This window comes from Anolis carolinensis, chromosome 3, assembly GCF_035594765.1.
Source record: "Anolis carolinensis isolate JA03-04 chromosome 3, rAnoCar3.1.pri, whole genome shotgun sequence".
Taxonomy (NCBI): Eukaryota; Metazoa; Chordata; class Lepidosauria; order Squamata; family Dactyloidae; genus Anolis; species Anolis carolinensis.
In genome coordinates, this window is record NC_085843.1 from 206,686,938 (window position 1) to 206,706,482 (window position 19,545).

The following is a 19,545-nucleotide window of genomic DNA, read 5'->3' on the forward strand; positions in this document are numbered from 1 at the left end:
GTCCTGATTTTAGAGTTTTTAAATACTGGTAGCCAGATTTTGTTCATTTTCATGGTCTCCTCTTTCCTGTTGAAGTTGTCTATGTGCTTGTGGATTTCAGTGGCTTTTCTGTGTAGGTGGTTGTTAGACTGGTCTAGCATTTCTGAGTTCTCAAATAATATGCTGTGTCCAGGTTGGTTCATCAAGTGGTCTGCTATGCCAGACTTCTCTGGTTGGGTTACCCAATTACTTTTCCAGGAACAGCAACTTGAATAGATTTCATGGGCCTCCTGTGTTGTTTAATATTGCGAAAAGTGTGGCTAAGTAATTATGAATACAGAGCAGTTACAGATGGGTAAATCTAGGTAACTGTGCTGCATTTGTGATAACTGTGATTTTGGCCCCATCTGTCTATATATCTGTATATCTATCTATATCCCCTGGTGGCACAGTGTGTTAAAGCACTGAGCTGCTGAACTTGTGGACCGAAAAGTGCCAGGTTCAAATCCCGGGAGCGGAATGAGCGCCCGCTGTTAGCCCCAGCTCCTGCCAACCTAGCAGTTCGAAAACATGCCAATGTGGGTAGATCAATAGGTACCACTCCGGCGGGAAGATAACGGTGCTCCATGCAGTCATCCCGGCCACATGACCTTGGAGGTGTCTACGGACAATGCCGGCTCTTAGGCTTAGAAATGGAGATGAGCACCAACCCCCAGAGTCGGTCACGACTGGACTTAACGTCAGGGGAAACCTTTACCTTTTTATCTATATTGCTATATAAAATCCAGATTATCTGCTTTGAACTGAATTATATGACAGTGTAGATTCATAAAATCCAGCTCAAAGCAGATCATCTGGATTATCTGATTTGAAAATCTGGATTATATGGCAGTGTCGATCCAGCCTTTGACATTATTACCATTCTAGCTGCAAAGAAAGAAATGACAATTTTATGGGAGGTCATTGGTAGCTGAGCAGAAAGCTGAGCATAAGTCAATTTAATTAATTAATTAATTTTTAAAAATAATATATTAATGGCATTTCCATCAGGTTTGATGAGGCCAGGGCAAGAGAGAAGTTCCTTATTCTTAAGTCTACTTAACTAAGGATGCATCTACACTGTAGAATTAGTGCAATTTGATTACCATGATTCAGTGTTATCGACAAATGGGAGTTGTAGTTTGACAAGGTCTTTATTGTTATTATATTTAATTACACCCCACTTTATCTCCCCCGAAGGGGATTTAAAGCGGTTTTACCCATTTCTGCCAAGGAGTTCTGGTGCCTCATCAAACTGCATCTTCCATGACCATGCCATTAAGACATGACAGTTCAGAATGGTGCCAAGCCACATCATTTCTCCAATGTAGAAGCAGCTTTGAGTGTCTTTGTGGAGAGAAAAAGGCAGGTATAAATAAACATAATAATAGTAATAATAATAGATGCACTTTATGGAGCTGATACAGGATTCTGGCCTGTTTGATTTGTCTGTGTAATTCCTGCCAAAGTGGATTGTTCTGCATGCAAATTGAACTTGATCCATTTGCTATTTTGGAAGCATCCTGTGTTGCCAGAGCCGCCTTTGCTTGAAAGGTTCCATCAGGGAAACTTCTGAAGGCTTGTCCTGAAACCTATGAACCTGGATAGAAGACCTGGCTTGTTACTGAACACAGATTCATGGGAATGGGGCTGAACTTCATGAAGAATGATAGAAATATGATAGTAGTAGAATGATAGTAGATTGCAGTGCCACTGGGGCAAACATGAGAATGGCTCAGTTGTGGCTGTTAGAAACATTATGACAGCTGACTAAGTGTTTAAGATCCTGGTCAGATAATGTTGGATCTATTCAGGCTTCTTTTCCATAAGCTAGCTATAATAATAATAATTTTATTTATTTGACCAATCATATGACCATTTCAAAATACAACACAAATAAAACAAGGCAAAAAGGAGGAGAGGATGGCAGCTGACCTTCTATTTACATAGGCTAGCTATAATAACAGTTACAAGCCACAGATTTAAAAAAATCAGTGTGGAAATAGTTAACTCTTGTTGTGTAGTTAACATTTGCTCCTGTAGAGAAATTCCATAAAGGAGGTCAAATTCTGCCAGCATTTAGTAGAATAAATTGAAGTGATCAGAGGGTTTTAAAAATGTTGCTTGTACTTATAAGCCATATGCTTACTTTCAGTGGGTTTTTTTTTCACAAATATGTGAAGAGTTGTACCTATTTCGGGGAGGATTTCCGTGCTTTTCAAGGAGTATTTAAAAGGATATGTGGTCACCAAGGGCAGCTTTGCTACACAAAGGAAGGTTATACTGTACTGCCTGAATGCTTACATCTGTGCAACTCTGACATAAACCCTCCCTGAAGAATTAGGACTTTACAGGAATTACTAGTTAATATTCTGATTCAGTACTGTCAGCTGTGTAAACGCTTGGAACCTATATATTACGCCTGTTGTATGTACTAGCCTGCAGTCATAGGAATGCTGTCTCAGCAGTTGTAATTGCTGCAAATGTCAGATATTGATTCATAGTTGCAAGTCTTTTTTTCCAGTTTAACTCTTTCCCAAGAGCCTTGTGCCCTTTGGCATGATACCTCAAGCAGACAGTAAACCCAGGACTGTCCTTTTGATCTTGGGCAACTTCCTGGATCACTGACCTAATGGCACATGCCCCCAGGGTGGCCTTGTTGATTCCTAGGTCCACTAAAAATGATTAAATTGCCTGCACTGCTTGAATTCCCATTTGTTGGATGCTCGGTCCAGATTTAAATTAGAAACCAGATACATCTTTGAAGTGAAATCAATGATCTTGTGTAGTTCTTGTCCAGTTGAAGTAAATCGGTGTACTGGATTATAGAGAGAACTCATAGTTGAACACAGTGCTTAATAACAACAACAACATGAACAACAACACTTTATTTGCACCCTGCCCTATCTCCCCAGGGGGACTTAGGGTGGTAAACAATATGTACCATAACTAAAATTCAAGTAGTAAGGTAAAAGTAAAGGTTTCCCCTGATGTTAAGTCAAGTTGTGTCCGACTCTGGGGGTTGGTGCTCATCTCCATTTCTAAGCCAGCATTGTCCGTAGACACCTCCAAGGACATGTAGCCAGCATGACTGCATGGAGCGCCGTTACCTTCCCGTCCGAGCGGTACCTATTGATCTACTCACATTTGCATGTTTTCGAACTGCTAGGTTGGCAGAAGCTGGAGCTAACAGTGGGCGCTCACTCCGCTTCCCGAATTCGAACTTGCAACCTTTCAGTCTGCAAGTTCAGCAGCTCAGTGCTTTAACATACTGTGCCACCTGGGGCTCCTTACTCAAGTAGTGTGCCATGACAATTCTGGTCATAGAGAGACAGAGATATCTCATTTAGGTTCCATTTCTGCTAGCTGACATAATAGAAATATTAATATTTCAGAAGCTATGTCACATTGCATGTATTGTGGGAGACCTGTGGTGAGGCATAGCATTCCCATTGCACTATGTAACATGATTTTTGTTCCTGGGTTTTAAATGTAATTTCCTAATTGGTTCTATCATAAAAACATGGAAAAGGTTTATTTAACTGCAAAAACATTGTTTTTGCGGGACATCCTGCAGCACATTTTACTATAATTTTTCAATGAATCAAGTCTCAACCAATTCAATATAGTTTGTGGTGACCACAAAAACGAAGTTTCTGGAGTTTAACAAGTACTGTACTTTCAAAGTAAGTATCGCACAATGATGCAGGAAACTTTCAAATTTTGTTAAATAGTGTTATGAAATCTCTCCAAATTCCTTGCCTAAAAACCGGTTAGAGGGAGAGAATTTCAATTGGAGTAACAGCGTAGGGGCAAAGAGCAAAGCCTCCCAACCTCGGCACAAATCCAATTTGCAGCCAAAAGCAAAATCTTGAGAATTCTGTTCAAAGTTTTCAATAATTTGGCCGCCACAATTGGATTCCTTTATGTTGTATAATGTCATGCCACATTGAATCAAACTTCTGGCCTTTTTTCATCATAAAACCTTGGAAGCTGCAGGAAATAAGCATGGTCACAAACAGTTTGTGAAGCAAAGGAGAATTATCCCATAGTAACATACTGTACTTGTTTATGCTTGAACATACCCAATTATGCCGTATTGTATTTCAAACTGGAAAAACTTGGATTTACATTCTGCAGTTAAATCGCCTGCTTTTGTCTTTGGAATATTGCTAACAATGTTTGTTTTTCATGAGTTCTTCCATTTAAATCTAAAGTGTGAGCTTGTGTTTTAGCTCTGTGGGTTTTTGTTACACTTAGTTTATTGCTGTTGCCACTGCATCCACATTTCCACTCCTTGCAGGACATGTTTGTCAGTTGCTTGTACTTCCTTAAAACTGGGGTAGGTTTTATTGAGGTAGTTCTCCTGTCTGAAGGATGACATTTCTCCTCTTTTTAAAAAAACAGTTATTTTGCATAGACACAAAATTAGTATCTAATGCAGTATAATTTTTAAGGTAGTTGGAGAAGGGAACTTGTTGTTCTGATATGTCTCAGAATTAAAAAGAAAATCCCTCAAAGCTGAGAGTGAAATATAGCTGCTGGTGCTGGGAATTGTCAGAATATAGTCCAGAACAATAGAAAAGTCATTTGGATTTTAAATAATAACAACTACAGTAAGACATATTGCAGCCTGTCAACACATTTGCCCCATCTGAAGAAGCCTATAAACCTAGCTTCCTAAATTATGGTAGTCTTTTCCATTTATTTAATACTAGTTACTTGTGGTACAAGTGCCTAAACAGTGGTTGTGTCATCCTGAAAATACTTATTCTCTGGATTATTCTCCACTTAGGAGCTGAAGCTACCCTCATATAAAGGCCAGTCTCCGCAATTAAATCTCAGAAGATATTTTGCAGACTTGATTGCCATTGTGAGCAATCGCTTCCGACTCTGTCCAGCTGCTCGACATCTTGCTGTTTATCTACTGGACCTCTTTATGGACCGTTATGACATCTCCATTCAACAGCTACATGTGGTTGCTCTTTCCTGCTTGCTTTTAGCGAGTAAGTATAAAGCAACAGGCTTAACAAGTTGATATTACTCAGACTAGCAAATGAACAAGTTTGGCCCTTACTCAAGTCTAGCAAGTGAGAGGCTTTGGTCTCTAGATCTCTTGAGAATCATACATCCAAATCATCTTGAGTTCCAGTTCTCGTACACTAGGCCAAGTTCTGTATCCTTTTATTCACATTGTTCCACAGACTAGAGTTTACAACTTTCTTGGTTAACTGTTTTCAAAACCCAATTGCTACCAAACCCAACATATATTAGAACATTTCCCAATTGTCACTTAATGTTTCCTGAATATCCTTCTGCTTGAGTTTTCCTTAGTGGTATTCTCCCTTCTTTAAATACACAATGTCAATTTTTTTTCAAAGTTTTACAACTGTTGCCCATTTTTCCTATTCTCAGTTAACACTGCTCAGTTTTCCAACCTGTTGTATGCCAAATAATCACAAAATGTTGCAGGCTATTAAAAACTGCAAGGGAGATGCAGAGATGTGAAATAGTTTCATTCATATCCCTGTGTCCGATGCCAGAACATTTTTCATTGTGAGCAGAATGATTTCCAGAATTATTATAGCTACTTCAATAGGTTTTGGGTCAAAAGTGTTTAGTCTTTTAAAGAAAAAACAACGAGTCCTGTGGAACTTTAGAGACCAACAAATCTTATCTGAGGTGTTGGGTAGAGTCAACAAAAGCTTATGCCAAATAAAATTTATTAGTCTTTAAAGGGCCACAATTTTTTTGTTCTTTATTGAATTTGAAAATGTGAAGATACAAATAGATTATTTTCAAGTTATGCAGCCCAAATGACAAAATATTCTGATTAAACCTTTAAAATATACACATATACTCACTCCCAAACCCTGAATGATTTTTTTTTTAAAAAAAGGTTATCTCCAATATATATTTGGAGGTATATGTTGGATTCTCTATCCATTGAAAATGAGGATGTCACTAGCAAAAAATACACTCAGTTGTGCTTTCCATAGAAAGTATATTGGAATTGGAATTGCAGTTTTTCCCCAGAACATGGTGACAGCTAATCTTCTAGCGACTGTTTTTAACAATGCATCTTCTCATTTAGTGATATGATGTTTCGATATGGAAACATACATAATCTGTTTGATTAAATACTTAACCGTGTAATGGTTTTTCACCTTCTCATTTCTCTCAAGGTAAATTTGAAGAAAAGGAAGACAGTGTGCCTAAACTTGAACAGTTAAACAACCTGGGCTGTATGACTAACATGAACCTGGTCCTAACTAAACAGAACTTGCTGCACATGGAGCTGCTGTTATTGGAAACCTTTCAGTGGAACCTCTGCCTCCCAACAGCAGCTCACTTCATTGACTATTATCTCTCTATTGCTGTTCATGAATCGGATCTCCATGATGGATGGCCAATGGTTTGCTTGGAAAAGACAAAGTTGTATATGGCAAAATATGCTGACTACTTTTTGGAAGTATCCCTACAAGGTACGCATGGTTTTGTTCTAAAGACATTCCCCATACTTACTTAGTTCCACAGCTTATACTGTGTTTGACTTAACGGTGATCCTCCAATGTCTCTCCAGATCATGCATTTTTAAATTATGCCCCTTCGCTAGTGGCTGCTGCATGTGTGGCTTCGTCAAGGATTATCTTGCGACTTTCACCAACATGGCCGGCACGACTCCATCGCCTCACTGCATACTCCTGGGACTTCTTGGTGCCATGCATTGAACGGCTGTTGGTGTAAGTGTTTAGAGTGGTCTCTCATTTTGGTAGCCTGGTATGCTTAAACTACAACAGCATCTTAGCACATGCACACACAACCATGCATGTTCCATAACTTTCCTATTCAGCAGAAGTGTTTATTTATTTTGATTACCCTTTTCACCTAAAATGGGAAAACAAGACAGCGTTCTAACATACCCCAGTATTCTACACTATTTACTTAGTTACACATGCATATCTAAGTAACATCACCTGGTCCAACTCATCAAGCCCACTTTAACAGCCAGCAGTCACATGGAGCAATGGAGATCTCTTCCACTGTCAGTTGGGGCACAAGGAAGACAGCACTTCCAGTTCCCTCCAGCCAGTGAATGAGGTTTCAACAATCAGAAGCAGGACCACTGCTACAAGTCCTTATTAGCTTTGATCGCTGAAAACATCCTCCTCCTTGTGTCTCAAGTGGCAGCTGAGCAGACCACTTTTCAACCTATGCTGCTGCTGGCTGTTGTGATGGACTGGGGGAACATTTGCGATCATGGCAATAGTAATAGAATTGGAGAGCACAAGGGCCATCCAGTCCAATCTATTCTTACACACAAGAAAATACAATTAAAGCACCCCTAATACATGCCATCTAGCCTCTGCTTAAAAATCTCAAGTGAAAGAGACCACCCCACTCCGAGACAGCATATTCCACTGCCAAATATCTCTTACCATCATGAAAGTCTTCCTAATGTTTAGGTGGAATCTTTTTTCTTGCAGTTTGAATACATTATTCCATGTTCTAGTCTCCACAGCAGCAGAAAACAAGCTTGCCCCTTCCTCAATGTTACATGTTTTCAAATATTTAAACATGTGCCATAGTCATCACATTCTTGACTACAGAACATTGACGAATCTATAATTTTGGGTTACAAAGCTTCAACTGCAATACAGAATGTCAGTCATAGTTTTATTGTTATGCCATGTTAGAATTGCTGCATGCTAAAAACAGAGGTGCAGTGGGAGGGCCTCCATTTGCTGTTGTATTGGCCACAAATAATTGCCAGAGAAAGTACTGGTCTTCATCAGGACACATTGAAATGTTTTGTATATACACATGGGATTGGTGGGTTGTGAATTGTACCTATAAAACAAAATAAAAGTTTTAATTTTATATCCTAGTGCCCATGATAATGATGTGAAAGAAGCCAACAAGCAAAAAGGACATACTTCTCAAGCTGCCCAGCCCAGTTTATTTCAAACGGCGGCTCAACCTCCTCAGCAGCATATACACCACTATATTCAAGCACATCAGACCCCTCTACAGTATTCTCAAACAGCAACGCAACAGAACTGTCAGCAAATTGTGTCATCTGGTCCCACGTCATCTTACCCACTGCATGCTTGTCCAGCTGGTTTACAAGGTGGTATTCAAGCTCGAGGCCATGTGCAGACTGCTACTGGGATGTCCCTAGCTGTACCATTAGAAGTGAAGCCATGTTTAACTGTTTCATACAACCGAAGCTACCAGATTGCAGGACGTTATCCTTGTATTACTCCATGCTTTGAGAGGTGATAATGACACTGGGACCCTATCTGCTATCAGTATCAACTAACATGGAGGGTGATACTAGTTGCTCCTCTTAATAGAAACGGAAATAGCTCAGGTGCAGAATTTACAGATATGAGAACATATCTTCTGAAGAGTGTTAAAAATCTCAGAATATTGGGGAAAATATTTCAGACTCGCAGAAGCTGGGTATATTCAACTACAAACTTTTGTTCTGGCTGCACTGAATTCGCATTTGTCTTCCCATAAAGAGCGACCACTATTGCACACCTCCGCACAGTATTGACTGACATTAAAATCCATGAAGTGCCGTCATTTTTCAGAAGATGGGGAGCCAAGTGGGAGACAAGTGAGAATCTCTTCACTTAATCAATGGCTGTTTCCTATCCATACCTGTGGATGAGGTTTTACATTATAATGGATTGACATTTATATATGTCTTCTATTTCAGTAACAGCTTGTGTCTTCATTAAGATCATTTAGAGGTAAATTGTCATACTAACTCAGGGAATAATCAAACTACTGTAATATTGGTCTGTATTGTGGAAGTAGTGATCTGGAGTTCTCTTGCTTAGGTTAATTGCTGTTCTAAATGCCAAAGGGAATTCAGATACTCATGCAGGCTATTCCCTTCACCCAGAAGTGTGCTTTCTAATGAAACTTGCAGGAGTAGGGGAATAGGGTGCTATCTTTAAACAAAGCCAATGCTGTACCATAACAGATGGGGAATATCTTTTGTGATTTCCTAGAATTTATGCAACCAACTACTTATATCCAAAAAGTTCTGTGTTGTTTTTTTATTGCATTAATTCCCAGTGTTTGCACTGGGGAAGCACAACTCAAGTGCTTACAAGATATGCACGTCTTGTACTCAATGGCTATAGAAGGAACAAGAAGCGGAAATTTATACCTCTCTCAAAGAGCTATGTTTTCTGTCTTTACTATGACATTAATAGTGATTCTGATATTTTTATGACGTGAATTGGGCAAGTCACACTAAGTGTCAGAAGTGAGAGAGCTTAATCAGAGGAATTATTTTAAGTGGGGAGAGGATGTCAATGATAGAGAATGCTTGCTATGGAAGGTCCTCTAGATCACAAATTAAGAATTAGTTGCCTACCCAAGATAGATATAAAAAGAAATCTGTGGCAATTGAATTATAGGGTAGCATTTGCAATCTTTGGTCAGGGAATATCTTGATGTCTTGCCCTCAAAAATATTGGGCATGGGTGCAGAATATTGGGGTTGGAAAACGTGAATATGAAAATTAATGCAACATACTTTTCAGAGGGAAGAAGGGACTGTCCTAAAACACTTGACATTTTGAGAAATGTGACATTGCTAAATGCCATTTTTTTACAACGCTGAACAGGTTGCAAGAAAATATTCTTTAATTTAGAGGAGAAGCAATCCTCTTTCATGGTAATTATTTTGTACCATAATATATTTTTCAAGGCTTCTCTAACAAAAAAAGTGAATTTCTGAAAGAGGGATGGAAGGTATTCATACAGCAACTTTTATATGCTAGGGAATTCCTTGCTACTTCTTTCCTATCCTCATTTTAGTGTTAGCTTTGTTCTCTTTGTCTTTCTTCCTCCAGAGGGGAAAAATAGTTAAGAGTGGGAAGGTCTTGTTCTATGGTGTACATTTCCAATGGCTTCATTTTTAAATGATGAAGGATACAGAATGCATCTAGAAGAGAAAGATACACACCTCAGTTTTGCAATTCTATTTGAAAAACTCCATTGTTTGACTACCTCAATAATACTTTGAATGTACAGTCTTGTGATGATCCATGACTTGAAATACCAGCAAGGTGCATTGGTTTCATTTTCATCCTCCATGTGCAAGACAGCAGAGTAGAGTTACTAATAAATCAAAGAAAACTATCTTGTAGGACTTTACGTTCAAAACCATTAGCTAATTAACACTGGAATTATGGGGAGGGAGGGGTAATTTTTCTAGTTAACACCGTAAAGCCTACATAGGGTATCTTGTTTGTATTTAAGTCATTAGACTTGCTTTGTTTTTTTAAAGGATCCACTACATGCTATTGGGTTTGTGGCTTTCTTCAATTTTTTAAATTTATTTATTATTTAGCCTTTTGAGTTTGATATTCTAGCATTATATTGACAATAGAATATGCACTGTGAACCATTTCCAGTTGTTTTCGTTTCAATGGTTTTGGTCATTCTCCACTGAATCAACACACTACATAACATTCCTGCTGCAGGGATTAAAATGCATGTGTCGTGGTCATGAGAGAAATATCCACAACAAAGATATCTGCACGAGTGCTATGCACTCTTTTTTAAAATAAAACTAGTTTTGAGTAATCTGTCTCTGTGTTTGAATATGTAAAGTTGGTCTCACAACCTGAGCATGCACTCCAGCACACACTTAAAGTCTGATTTACAAAACTAACAACAACCAAAAAGACAGGAAGTGTGAAGCAGGAAACACTATTTTAAAAGAAACTGACAGAGTGAATACGTTTACATTTTGTGAGATGCCTTCTGGAAAAGGGGAAGCCAGGGTCAGATTTTTTTTTTGTACAAATTTGAGGACAACTTTATATTGAATCTACACTGGAATAATGTTGAAATACTGAACACTCTTGGTTTTAAGAAAGTAATAGTTATAAGTAACTTTCTTCCTCTTTTGAAGCAAAGTTCATACACAATAATGCACATGGAGAATTCTGAGTATATATGGTTGGAAGAAGTCTAGGAATGGAGTATTTCTCTAGTTCATATATTATGCTTCATGCTATCTTAGGCTGCATCTATACTGTAGAATTAAGTTGGTTTGGCACCACTTTAAGTGCCATAGCTCAATGCTATAGAATCTTGGGAATTGTAGTTTTACAAGGTCTAGACTTCTTGCCAAAGCTTGCTGGTGCCTCACCAAACTACAACTCCCGTGATGCATTCATAGTATAATTAGGTGTGGATAGCATGGATATGGACAAAAAAAAGAATACTTCTGGCTGAAATCTGACTCATTGTTTTTTGAGTTAGAAATCCTTACTATATTATATGGAAAGAAATTCAAAAGGTGTGAAGTGCTCATATACTTTGAATTTTTTGCTTAATAAGTGGCATGTGTATGTAGATTAAGGGGCAAAGAAATATCAGAACTATAATCTATATCAATAAACTATTTGGTATTTTAATACTGGTATCAATTTTGCAGTGTGGCTGTATTAACACTCAGCAATGGTATTGCTTGATAATATTTGGATAAACGCTTACTCTTTTGGAGAGGAAATGCCTATACAGTCCCATAAAAATTAAATTTTACTGGGCTGGATGTCAGAAGGTGCTAAATTGTTTGAAAACCTAACAAAACAACTAACTGAACACCTACGATTTGGATGTGTGGGGGCTTTTCATTGCCATTTTGGAGTAAAACAAAACAACCCAGTAAAATCTGGGTTTAAAAACTCATGAGAATCCTATAATATGGCATGTATACCCTATGGCATTCCACTTCCCTATTCAGCATGGTCATGAGGACTGTTAACTTGTGTTTCCAATTAATAATTGCTTGACATGCTTGAACCTACACATAACATGGGGAAACAAATCAATGTAGTATACCAAAGTTTGATGATGGCTTTATGACTAAAACATAGTTAAGATGAAATGGTAATTTGGGCACAACGAGCATTCTGTTGTGACATGTGCGCACAGGTGTGGCTTATGCATGCAAATCTGTAATTAAACTATTAATACTTTAATATTGCTTACTTTTATATAGGAACAAAATGAAACATTTATGTATAATAGCCCTTTTAATAAATTCACAAGCAAGCAAGGTTTTTGCAACCAATATGTCAAGAACAGGTAAGAGGCAATAGCTGCTTAAAGACAATATGAATCTGAAGATATAACTTTAACATTTTCCTTTTTTGTGATATATGAGTAAAAATTCACCATGAGAAAGCATTTAGCAGATACAACAAATTCCTGATTCCTGAGCGGATCTGATACTACTGATGACGGATCAAAGATACCAAATAGATCCAGACAGACAGCATGTTATTTGGGTAAGGATGGATATACACAGCAAGAGCAAATTCTGTGTTGGGAACCTCCGAAGAATGAATTCCTGTCTGATAAACTGCCTCTGTTATTGACTGTACATCGAGATACAGCATCTGAATAGGAAATCCTGTAACCTACAAAAATAGAATTCTAAATCAGCTTTTTTTTTAAAATGTAAAAACCCAATGCATCACTTTTTCTTATGTTGTTACAAACTTATTGAGCAATCTATAAAAGAAAAAGAATAATTTAAACAAATCAAGAAAATAATTTATAATTTGGTAGCAGAAAAAATTATCTAAAAGAAAATTAACTAAAACATGATCAAATGACACTGAAGCCTGTTCTTTTCCTGCAAAGACCTACTCAGAAGTGAGATTTAATTTTTTTTCAAATTGTTGATACAATTTCACTATGTAACAAAATTTGAAAAAAAATCTGTTCCTTTTTTGAAAGTATTATTTCCTGATTCATTGTGCAGTACTTAGTTTGAAAGTAGTTGTTATACTCCAGAAACTTCGTTTTTTCTGGCTGCCATTTTCAACCTTTCAATGTGCCATTTTTGGCCTTTCATATGCCATTTGAACCTTTTGCAGTTTAATAAATTTTCCCATGTTTTATGATAGAACCAATTAGGAAATGACATCTATAACCCAGTGTTATGAAAAATTTCCCCGCTATTTCTGTCCCCTACTGCAACAGCCATTAGGAATATACCAAAACTCCTGCATCCACGGGTACTGATTTTCAGTGTTATTTTTTATTTAGAAAAATCTCCCCCCCCCCCCCCCCGCCCCGAGGACTCCAAAGATAAGTGCCATGTGAGGTGACTGCAGTTGCCAATATTTCTTCATCATGTCATTGGTTGTAATTTATGACCTATTATGGGGAAATTAAGATGGAGGCTGCTGCCTCACACAGCACTCCTTGGAACACATTGCATAGTTATCCACAGTAAAACCTACTGCTGCACATATACCCTCCAACATTTCACAGATGAAAATCAGGATGTGTGGTCAGGCAACATCAGAGTGTGTTCATGTTAGGAGAATCTATGGCAGGTGCTCATACAGAGCTCCGTGTTTGGGAGGGGGTGGTAGCAGTAACATGAAGGATGAGGTGACAGTCCAACAAGGCTGATTTAGTCTTGGCCATCTGCACATGGTCTCTGGATTGAGCGTGTATGCATATTTAAACTGGAATAACCTGAATGGTGTAAAAGCAGGCTCAGAGTAGTAGTTCCAGTTCACTTCCTATTTCTGTAAGGCATTTTTGTAGCCTAATGGTGACATTAGTCCCTCTTTCATGCGAGTATGGAAAGTGTGCTATATAATTTTAGTGGCTGGCTCATGGAATGCCCTTTAGGTGTGTCCAGGAGAACTGGGATATTTCAATAATACAGTAAGCTCAGATACTAACCCAATAGTGCTCATGAAAAGTCTCCAAATAATTCTCCTCTTTTTCCTTAGCTGTATGTCCATTTCTAAATTCTAGCTTTGGAAGAAGCTGTCGTAGGACATTAGTACATTGTCGATGCCACCGAGTTGGATGCTGGGATCGCCATTCCATTATTTTATTTTTTAAAGTCTTTTCAATCCTTTTTTGGGAGAAAATGTTTAGAAATGTTTAGAAATATTGTACGGGGTATAAAAAAATCAGTTTAATGATGAAACCACTATATTGCTATGGAATAATAGAATATTCACGAATAGTCCAATGATGTATTGGACCAGTGATAAGGGAGAGAGGCTGAATGAAATGAGGTTCAATAAACCAACATAGTGTTTTCATTTCAAACAGCACAACTGGGAAGTTAGATACTGTGACATTTCCATCCGGCTAGCAAATATGAGAAAATAAAAAACATTAAAAGTGGAAGAAACAACCTGCCCAGTTTTAGGTTATGCTTGTATCAGAGAAAACAGGAACATAATTTCAGAAGTGCTCCAGAACTCTCCTTAGTGGATGTCTCAAGAGATTCTTGTTGCACAAAGAAGAATGGCAAGCTGGCCATAGAAAGGCTGACGGGACAAATTTGGAGAGGGGTGTTATCAAAACTAGAAGGCTCTCCTAAATTAACTTACCTTCTTGGGGGGGGGGGGGGGGGGGAAGGCAGCATATAAATTACATACATACATAACTGTTACCTGTGGGAAAGCACAGAGGTCTGCACATTTCTTTCAATTCCAGAAGAAAATATACAGAAAATTAACAATAAAGCTGTTCCCTTATCTGATGCCCCAAAAGGAAACTCCAAGTTTTCATTTCGAGGCAGAACAGCAAGAGAGGAACATAACACAAGCAGTGTATGAATTAAAGAGCAGGATGACTATGCAGTTAGTTAAGAGTACCATCTCAGGGAGTCACTTTCCAAAGTAATTGGTTCTGAAAGGTCTGATGAAAATAATCAACTGAGTTCAATAGACAAATGACTTCTTAAGCAGTTTCAGTATTCAAGAACACTGGAGTGGCTGGACAATGGAAGTGGCAACCAATGAGGCCAAATGAGTAAATTGCTCACCTACAACTGCAATTTTAAAAGTGGTCATTTGTATGGTGCTTTTTCCTGAACAAATAGCAATTGTCTGATGCATCTCCATTCCCTCCAGGGAGCATGCTCCCACACATTGAAATCTGCTTCATTTGGCTAGACATGAACATGAGGGAAGAAGAGAGAACTTACTGAATTGTCTGATCACCACTCCAAGAACTGCAGTTAACAGGTAAGCAACCTTTCCTCCTTCATGGTGGTCTTTGTAGCTTGCATATAACTTACTAGATATGGAGAAATGAATTTCCCAGGGATTGTCATCTCCATTCCCATTCTGTTATAATAGTCAAGGCTTTTGTTGCTGCTGTTGATGGACAAACCCACATTGGGTACTTCTCATACTGTAATGGTGTTTGCAAAAGCTCTGTCCCAAAGTGCCCATTTACAGTATGAGTAACAGACATTCTGCCTCAAACCATCAGCCAGACAATTTTTCTCCTTAAAAGACCCCTTGATTGAAATGACGGACTGATGAACACACCAATTCCAAGGACAGTGCAGTGATGCAATAACAACAACAACAACAACAACAGGAAAAACTCAGCCATTATCAGGACCTCAAAATCCAACTGCAAAGGCTCTGGAATAAACCAGTCCAGGTGGTCCCGGTGGTAATCGACGCACTGGATGCCGTGCCAAAAGATCTCAGCTGGCATTTGAAAACAATAAATATTGAAAAAATTATGATCTGTCAACTGAAAAAGGCCACCTTATTGGGATCTGCACGCATGATCTGAAAATACATCACACAGTCCTAAACACTTGGGAATTGTTCGACTTGTGATTTTGTGATACAAAATCCAGCATATAGATCTCATTTGCTGTGTCATACTATGTCTTTGTGTCAATAATAATAATAATAACAACAACAACAACAACAACAACAACATTTTTTTTGTACCCCGCCTCCATCTCCCTGCAGGGACTCGGGGCGGTTAACATGGGGCCAAGCCCAGATAACCACAATAAAACAGGATAAAATACATACAAAACAAAACTAGCATCATCAACAAAAATTTAAACAGGATAAAACATCATTTTGAGCAATAATGTAGTAATTTTTAAAAGCCATATAAAAGCGAAGCAGCAATTTAAAATAAGAAAACTGGTCAAAGGTGTGAGGAACATATAATTAAACATCTAATGAGGTAGATAATAAAGTGCTGCCATATTAACTGGGAGATTCGGAGGTGGGGCAAGGGAAAAATATTATCAACTAAAAAAGCAAGGAGACAACACAACGGGCACGGAGATTATCAATGCTGAGGGGGGTTGTCATTGTTATCCATTATTGAAGGCGCACCGGAAGAGCCAAGTTTTTCAATCTTTCTTAAAGGCTGACAGGGTGGGTGCTTGCCTGATCTCCCTGGGAAGGGAGTTCCAGAGCCAATATGATGCAACATATCCAGATTAGTGCCTTCTTACTTGTACATAGGATGTATGATGGTGTTGTGGTCCCTAGTCCTCTGGATTACTTTGTTGCACCTGAAGGACTGAAAATGCCTTCAACATAGTACTGGTAGGTATCTTCAAGAAGTGGGTGTGCAGATCATGTTCGCTTCCATTCTAATGCCCTTTTAGGGCAAAAATGGCTGCAGTATGCACCCTATTTGAGATTATTTTGATGATTGGTTACACTCTGTGACACAATTTTTTTTTCCTAATCAGTTCTATCCTAAAAACATAGAGAAAGTTTATGGTGGTCTTTGTAGCTTGCACATTTTGTTATAGTTTCTCAATGAATATGTCATAGAGTCTTGACCAATTCAACATAGTTTGTGGCAGCCACAAAAACAAAGTTTATGGAATATAACAACTACTTTCAAAATAAATGCTGCACAAGTAAACAGGAAATAACACTTCCAAACCAGGAACAGATTTTTAAAAACATGTTACGTAGGTCATGTTATATGGCCATGTTGAGGATTCAGGGAAGAAGCCCAGGATCATCTGGCTATGTTTTGATAACCACATGCATCTTCAGCCATGTCCCACCCTCCCCTGGCCACCACCTAGCTCTTTTAGGTGGAATCTTCAATGGAAAAGTGATGCAAATTACACTGACAACTGGGAATGTAGTAGTGAATACAAGCTACTTTCCTACAAATATTAAGTTACAACATTAAATATGTTTCTTGCTCAGAGTGATTAAAACTATTTTGGTCCTGAGCTTCTAATTCTTAAGGTTCTTAATACCGGATTATGATAATTACCTGTTCTGTAGTTCTTCTATCAAACTTTCATCAGTTGGGATATAATGTATTTTCTTTGGCTGAAATAAAGGAATTGTAACATGGAAATGCATATTAAATAGGACCTTGATGGATAATCTAAATGTACTACAGTCTTCAATTAAAAAATTAGATTGTTACTGATCAAATTCAGTTTTTCATTAAGGGAAGTATGGAATGAGATTCCATAAGATAGTCTTGGTGGCATAGGTGATGAACAATGAGAGTGGTTGTGCAGAAAAGTGTTGAAACTGATTGAGGTATTAATACTGTTTTAGTGGACATTTTTTCCACTAACTGGGACTCTCTTATCTGTTTTCTAATTTTCTAACTAATTTACAACGTTGGAATGAGGAAGTGAGGAAGTGCCATCAGAGTGGATGATGAAGCAGCTGCTCCCCCCTGTGGCCAGAATCGAACATCCCCTCAGGAGAAGGTTAAATTGCCTCTGCGTCTGTCTGTCTGTTGTCTCTGTCTTGGTTCGATGTGTTTATGGGCATTGAATGTTTGCCCTATATGTACATAATGTGATCCGCCCTGAGTCCCCTTCAGGGTGAGAAGGGCGGAATATAAATACTGTAAATAAATAAATAAATTTTCCTAATAAGAAAAAGTGTCACATTGCCCAGTGATCCCAGGAGAATGCATGTTCCTTCCTCATGAACTGAAAAACAACATTTATATAGATTTAACTGTCTGTATTTACATGCAGCCAAACTCCTTCCATTTTTGGGTTTAATTTTTGCAGATGGATTATTTGTAGATATGATTAATCTATCATCTTCACCAGAAGCTGATCACAGAGTTGTGCTGGAGGTCCTCCAGAACAGTTATCTTGCTGCCAGATAACAGAGTTGGCCTGGAGGATTAAAGATTCCTAGAAAGTGTTCTCTCAGGTTTAAAAAAATAGTGGTTTTTATTCATAGTTTTTCCACTTTAATAGGGATCATACATCCCTAATCCCCCAAATGTGGAGGATGTATTGTAGACATACACCAATTCTTGGCCGCCAGTCCCAAAGCTAATTTTGCAACAAGGAACAGAACTTCCACAGTCCAACATTTCATCATCTAATGGTCTCTACTAAGAGGTATTTCCCCATGAATATGAATTTTGCCTGAAAAAAAGTGAAGATGACTTCCTTGGTTGGCACTGTTAAACACTGGCTATCACAGGCTATTTTAATTGATCCTTCTGCCATGGTTATCAATATTGTGAGGATCCAGCTATATTATATAGGTGGAAATATCTTAGTCATGTTGAGATACATTTGAAAGACACTCCATTTTCCTTCCATCTAAACAGAAAGACTATGGATATATAAAATTTTAGATTTCTAAAAATGTACTATCCTTCCAATGTCCCCGTATGTAGCTAGGGCAGCTTATAAATAAAGTATCATTACTGTTGACACTGATAAGAGTCAATTACCACTTCATCACACGTAGGTTGGGAAGCATCCTAGCACCCTGCCAGAACGCTTCCCCAATGGAGCCCACCAGACACCGTATAAGAAATATGGCAACTTCCAGTGGAGCTCTGTTGAGGAAGTGTCCTGGCAGAATGCTAGGACACTTCCCTGGAAACATGGGAGGCTTCCCGTGTTCTCATAGGGACGAACGGGGGGGGGGGGGAGCCGGGCGGTGATGCTCCCCCCATAGGATAAGGGGCGCGAGGCAACCAATGAGATTAAAATTTAATTTTTAAATTATTGGTTGGATAGTGGTTGGCCAGAGTGTTGGCTGGATTTTCACTCCGGTTGAATTTGGGAAGAGGGGTTATAAAAGTTGCCTTCCAACCTTTGGCAGGTGGGTTGATGCTGATATCTAGGACCTGTGTGTTTTGGGCCTATTGTCAGCTATAGATAATACAATTGCAGCCTTTATTGTTACTACTATTAATCACTGTGCATATTTTTTCCAGACAGAATGATCTGACTCAGTGCATGCAATAAGACCAATTTTACAGCAATCAGTATTCAAATAAGACAATGGAATTTTACAAAACTTATCACCAGGTATTTTATTTATTTAAACATTTCTATACTGATCCTTCATTTGCAAAAAGAAACATAATTCATATAAAATCATTTAAATCCAATGTGCTATATGAAGAGAGTTCTATAATATCCAACCCACAATTCAAAAGTTGAGTTGAGGTTTTTAATGGTTATTTACACCATTTTGAATTAAGAAATTATTTGAGAGCCAGTATAGTTGTTGTAACATTGAAAAATATATATACTCAATAAATTAGTAACCACATTGTGTCCCAATTGAAGTTTTCAGATACTTTTCAAAGCCCATTACAGTAAAGTAAAGCAGATGTAGCTAGGGCATGGCTCACATGCCAGATCAATATTTGCTAGGAATGGAAATAGTTGGCAAAACATCCTAAGCTGCAGAAGACACATTTGGCC

General features: G+C 38.2%; 2 protein-coding genes across 12 annotated transcripts in view; one reads left to right on the forward strand and one right to left on the reverse strand.

Annotated features, from left to right (window-relative positions):
* ccnj (cyclin J) overlaps nucleotides 1-10,631 on the forward strand; it is a 19,299-nt gene extending 8,668 nt beyond the window's left edge. For all 4 annotated transcript variants that reach the window (XM_062976140.1, XM_008116762.2, XM_008116761.3 and 1 more), the window contains exons 3-6: nucleotides 4,814-5,024; nucleotides 6,204-6,503; nucleotides 6,602-6,761; nucleotides 7,908-10,631. In XM_062976140.1, the coding sequence (XP_062832210.1) occupies nucleotides 4,814-5,024; nucleotides 6,204-6,503; nucleotides 6,602-6,761; nucleotides 7,908-8,301 (1,065 nt within the window). In that variant the 3' untranslated portion in view covers nucleotides 8,302-10,631. The remainder of the gene's footprint in view (nucleotides 1-4,813; nucleotides 5,025-6,203; nucleotides 6,504-6,601; nucleotides 6,762-7,907) is intronic.
* A 1,441-nt stretch (nucleotides 10,632-12,072) lies between these two features.
* cc2d2b (coiled-coil and C2 domain containing 2B) overlaps nucleotides 12,073-19,545 on the reverse strand; it is a 56,271-nt gene continuing 48,798 nt past the window's right edge. For 7 of the 8 annotated variants that reach the window (XM_062976138.1, XM_062976135.1, XM_062976133.1 and 4 more), the window contains 3 exons: nucleotides 17,109-17,167; nucleotides 13,764-13,941; nucleotides 12,073-12,478 (listed from right to left, as the gene is read on the reverse strand). In XM_062976138.1, the coding sequence (XP_062832208.1) occupies nucleotides 12,290-12,478; nucleotides 13,764-13,941; nucleotides 17,109-17,167 (426 nt within the window). In that variant the 3' untranslated portion in view covers nucleotides 12,073-12,289. The remainder of the gene's footprint in view (nucleotides 12,479-13,763; nucleotides 13,942-17,108; nucleotides 17,168-19,545) is intronic. The other variant, XM_062976136.1, reaches the window with a different exon arrangement.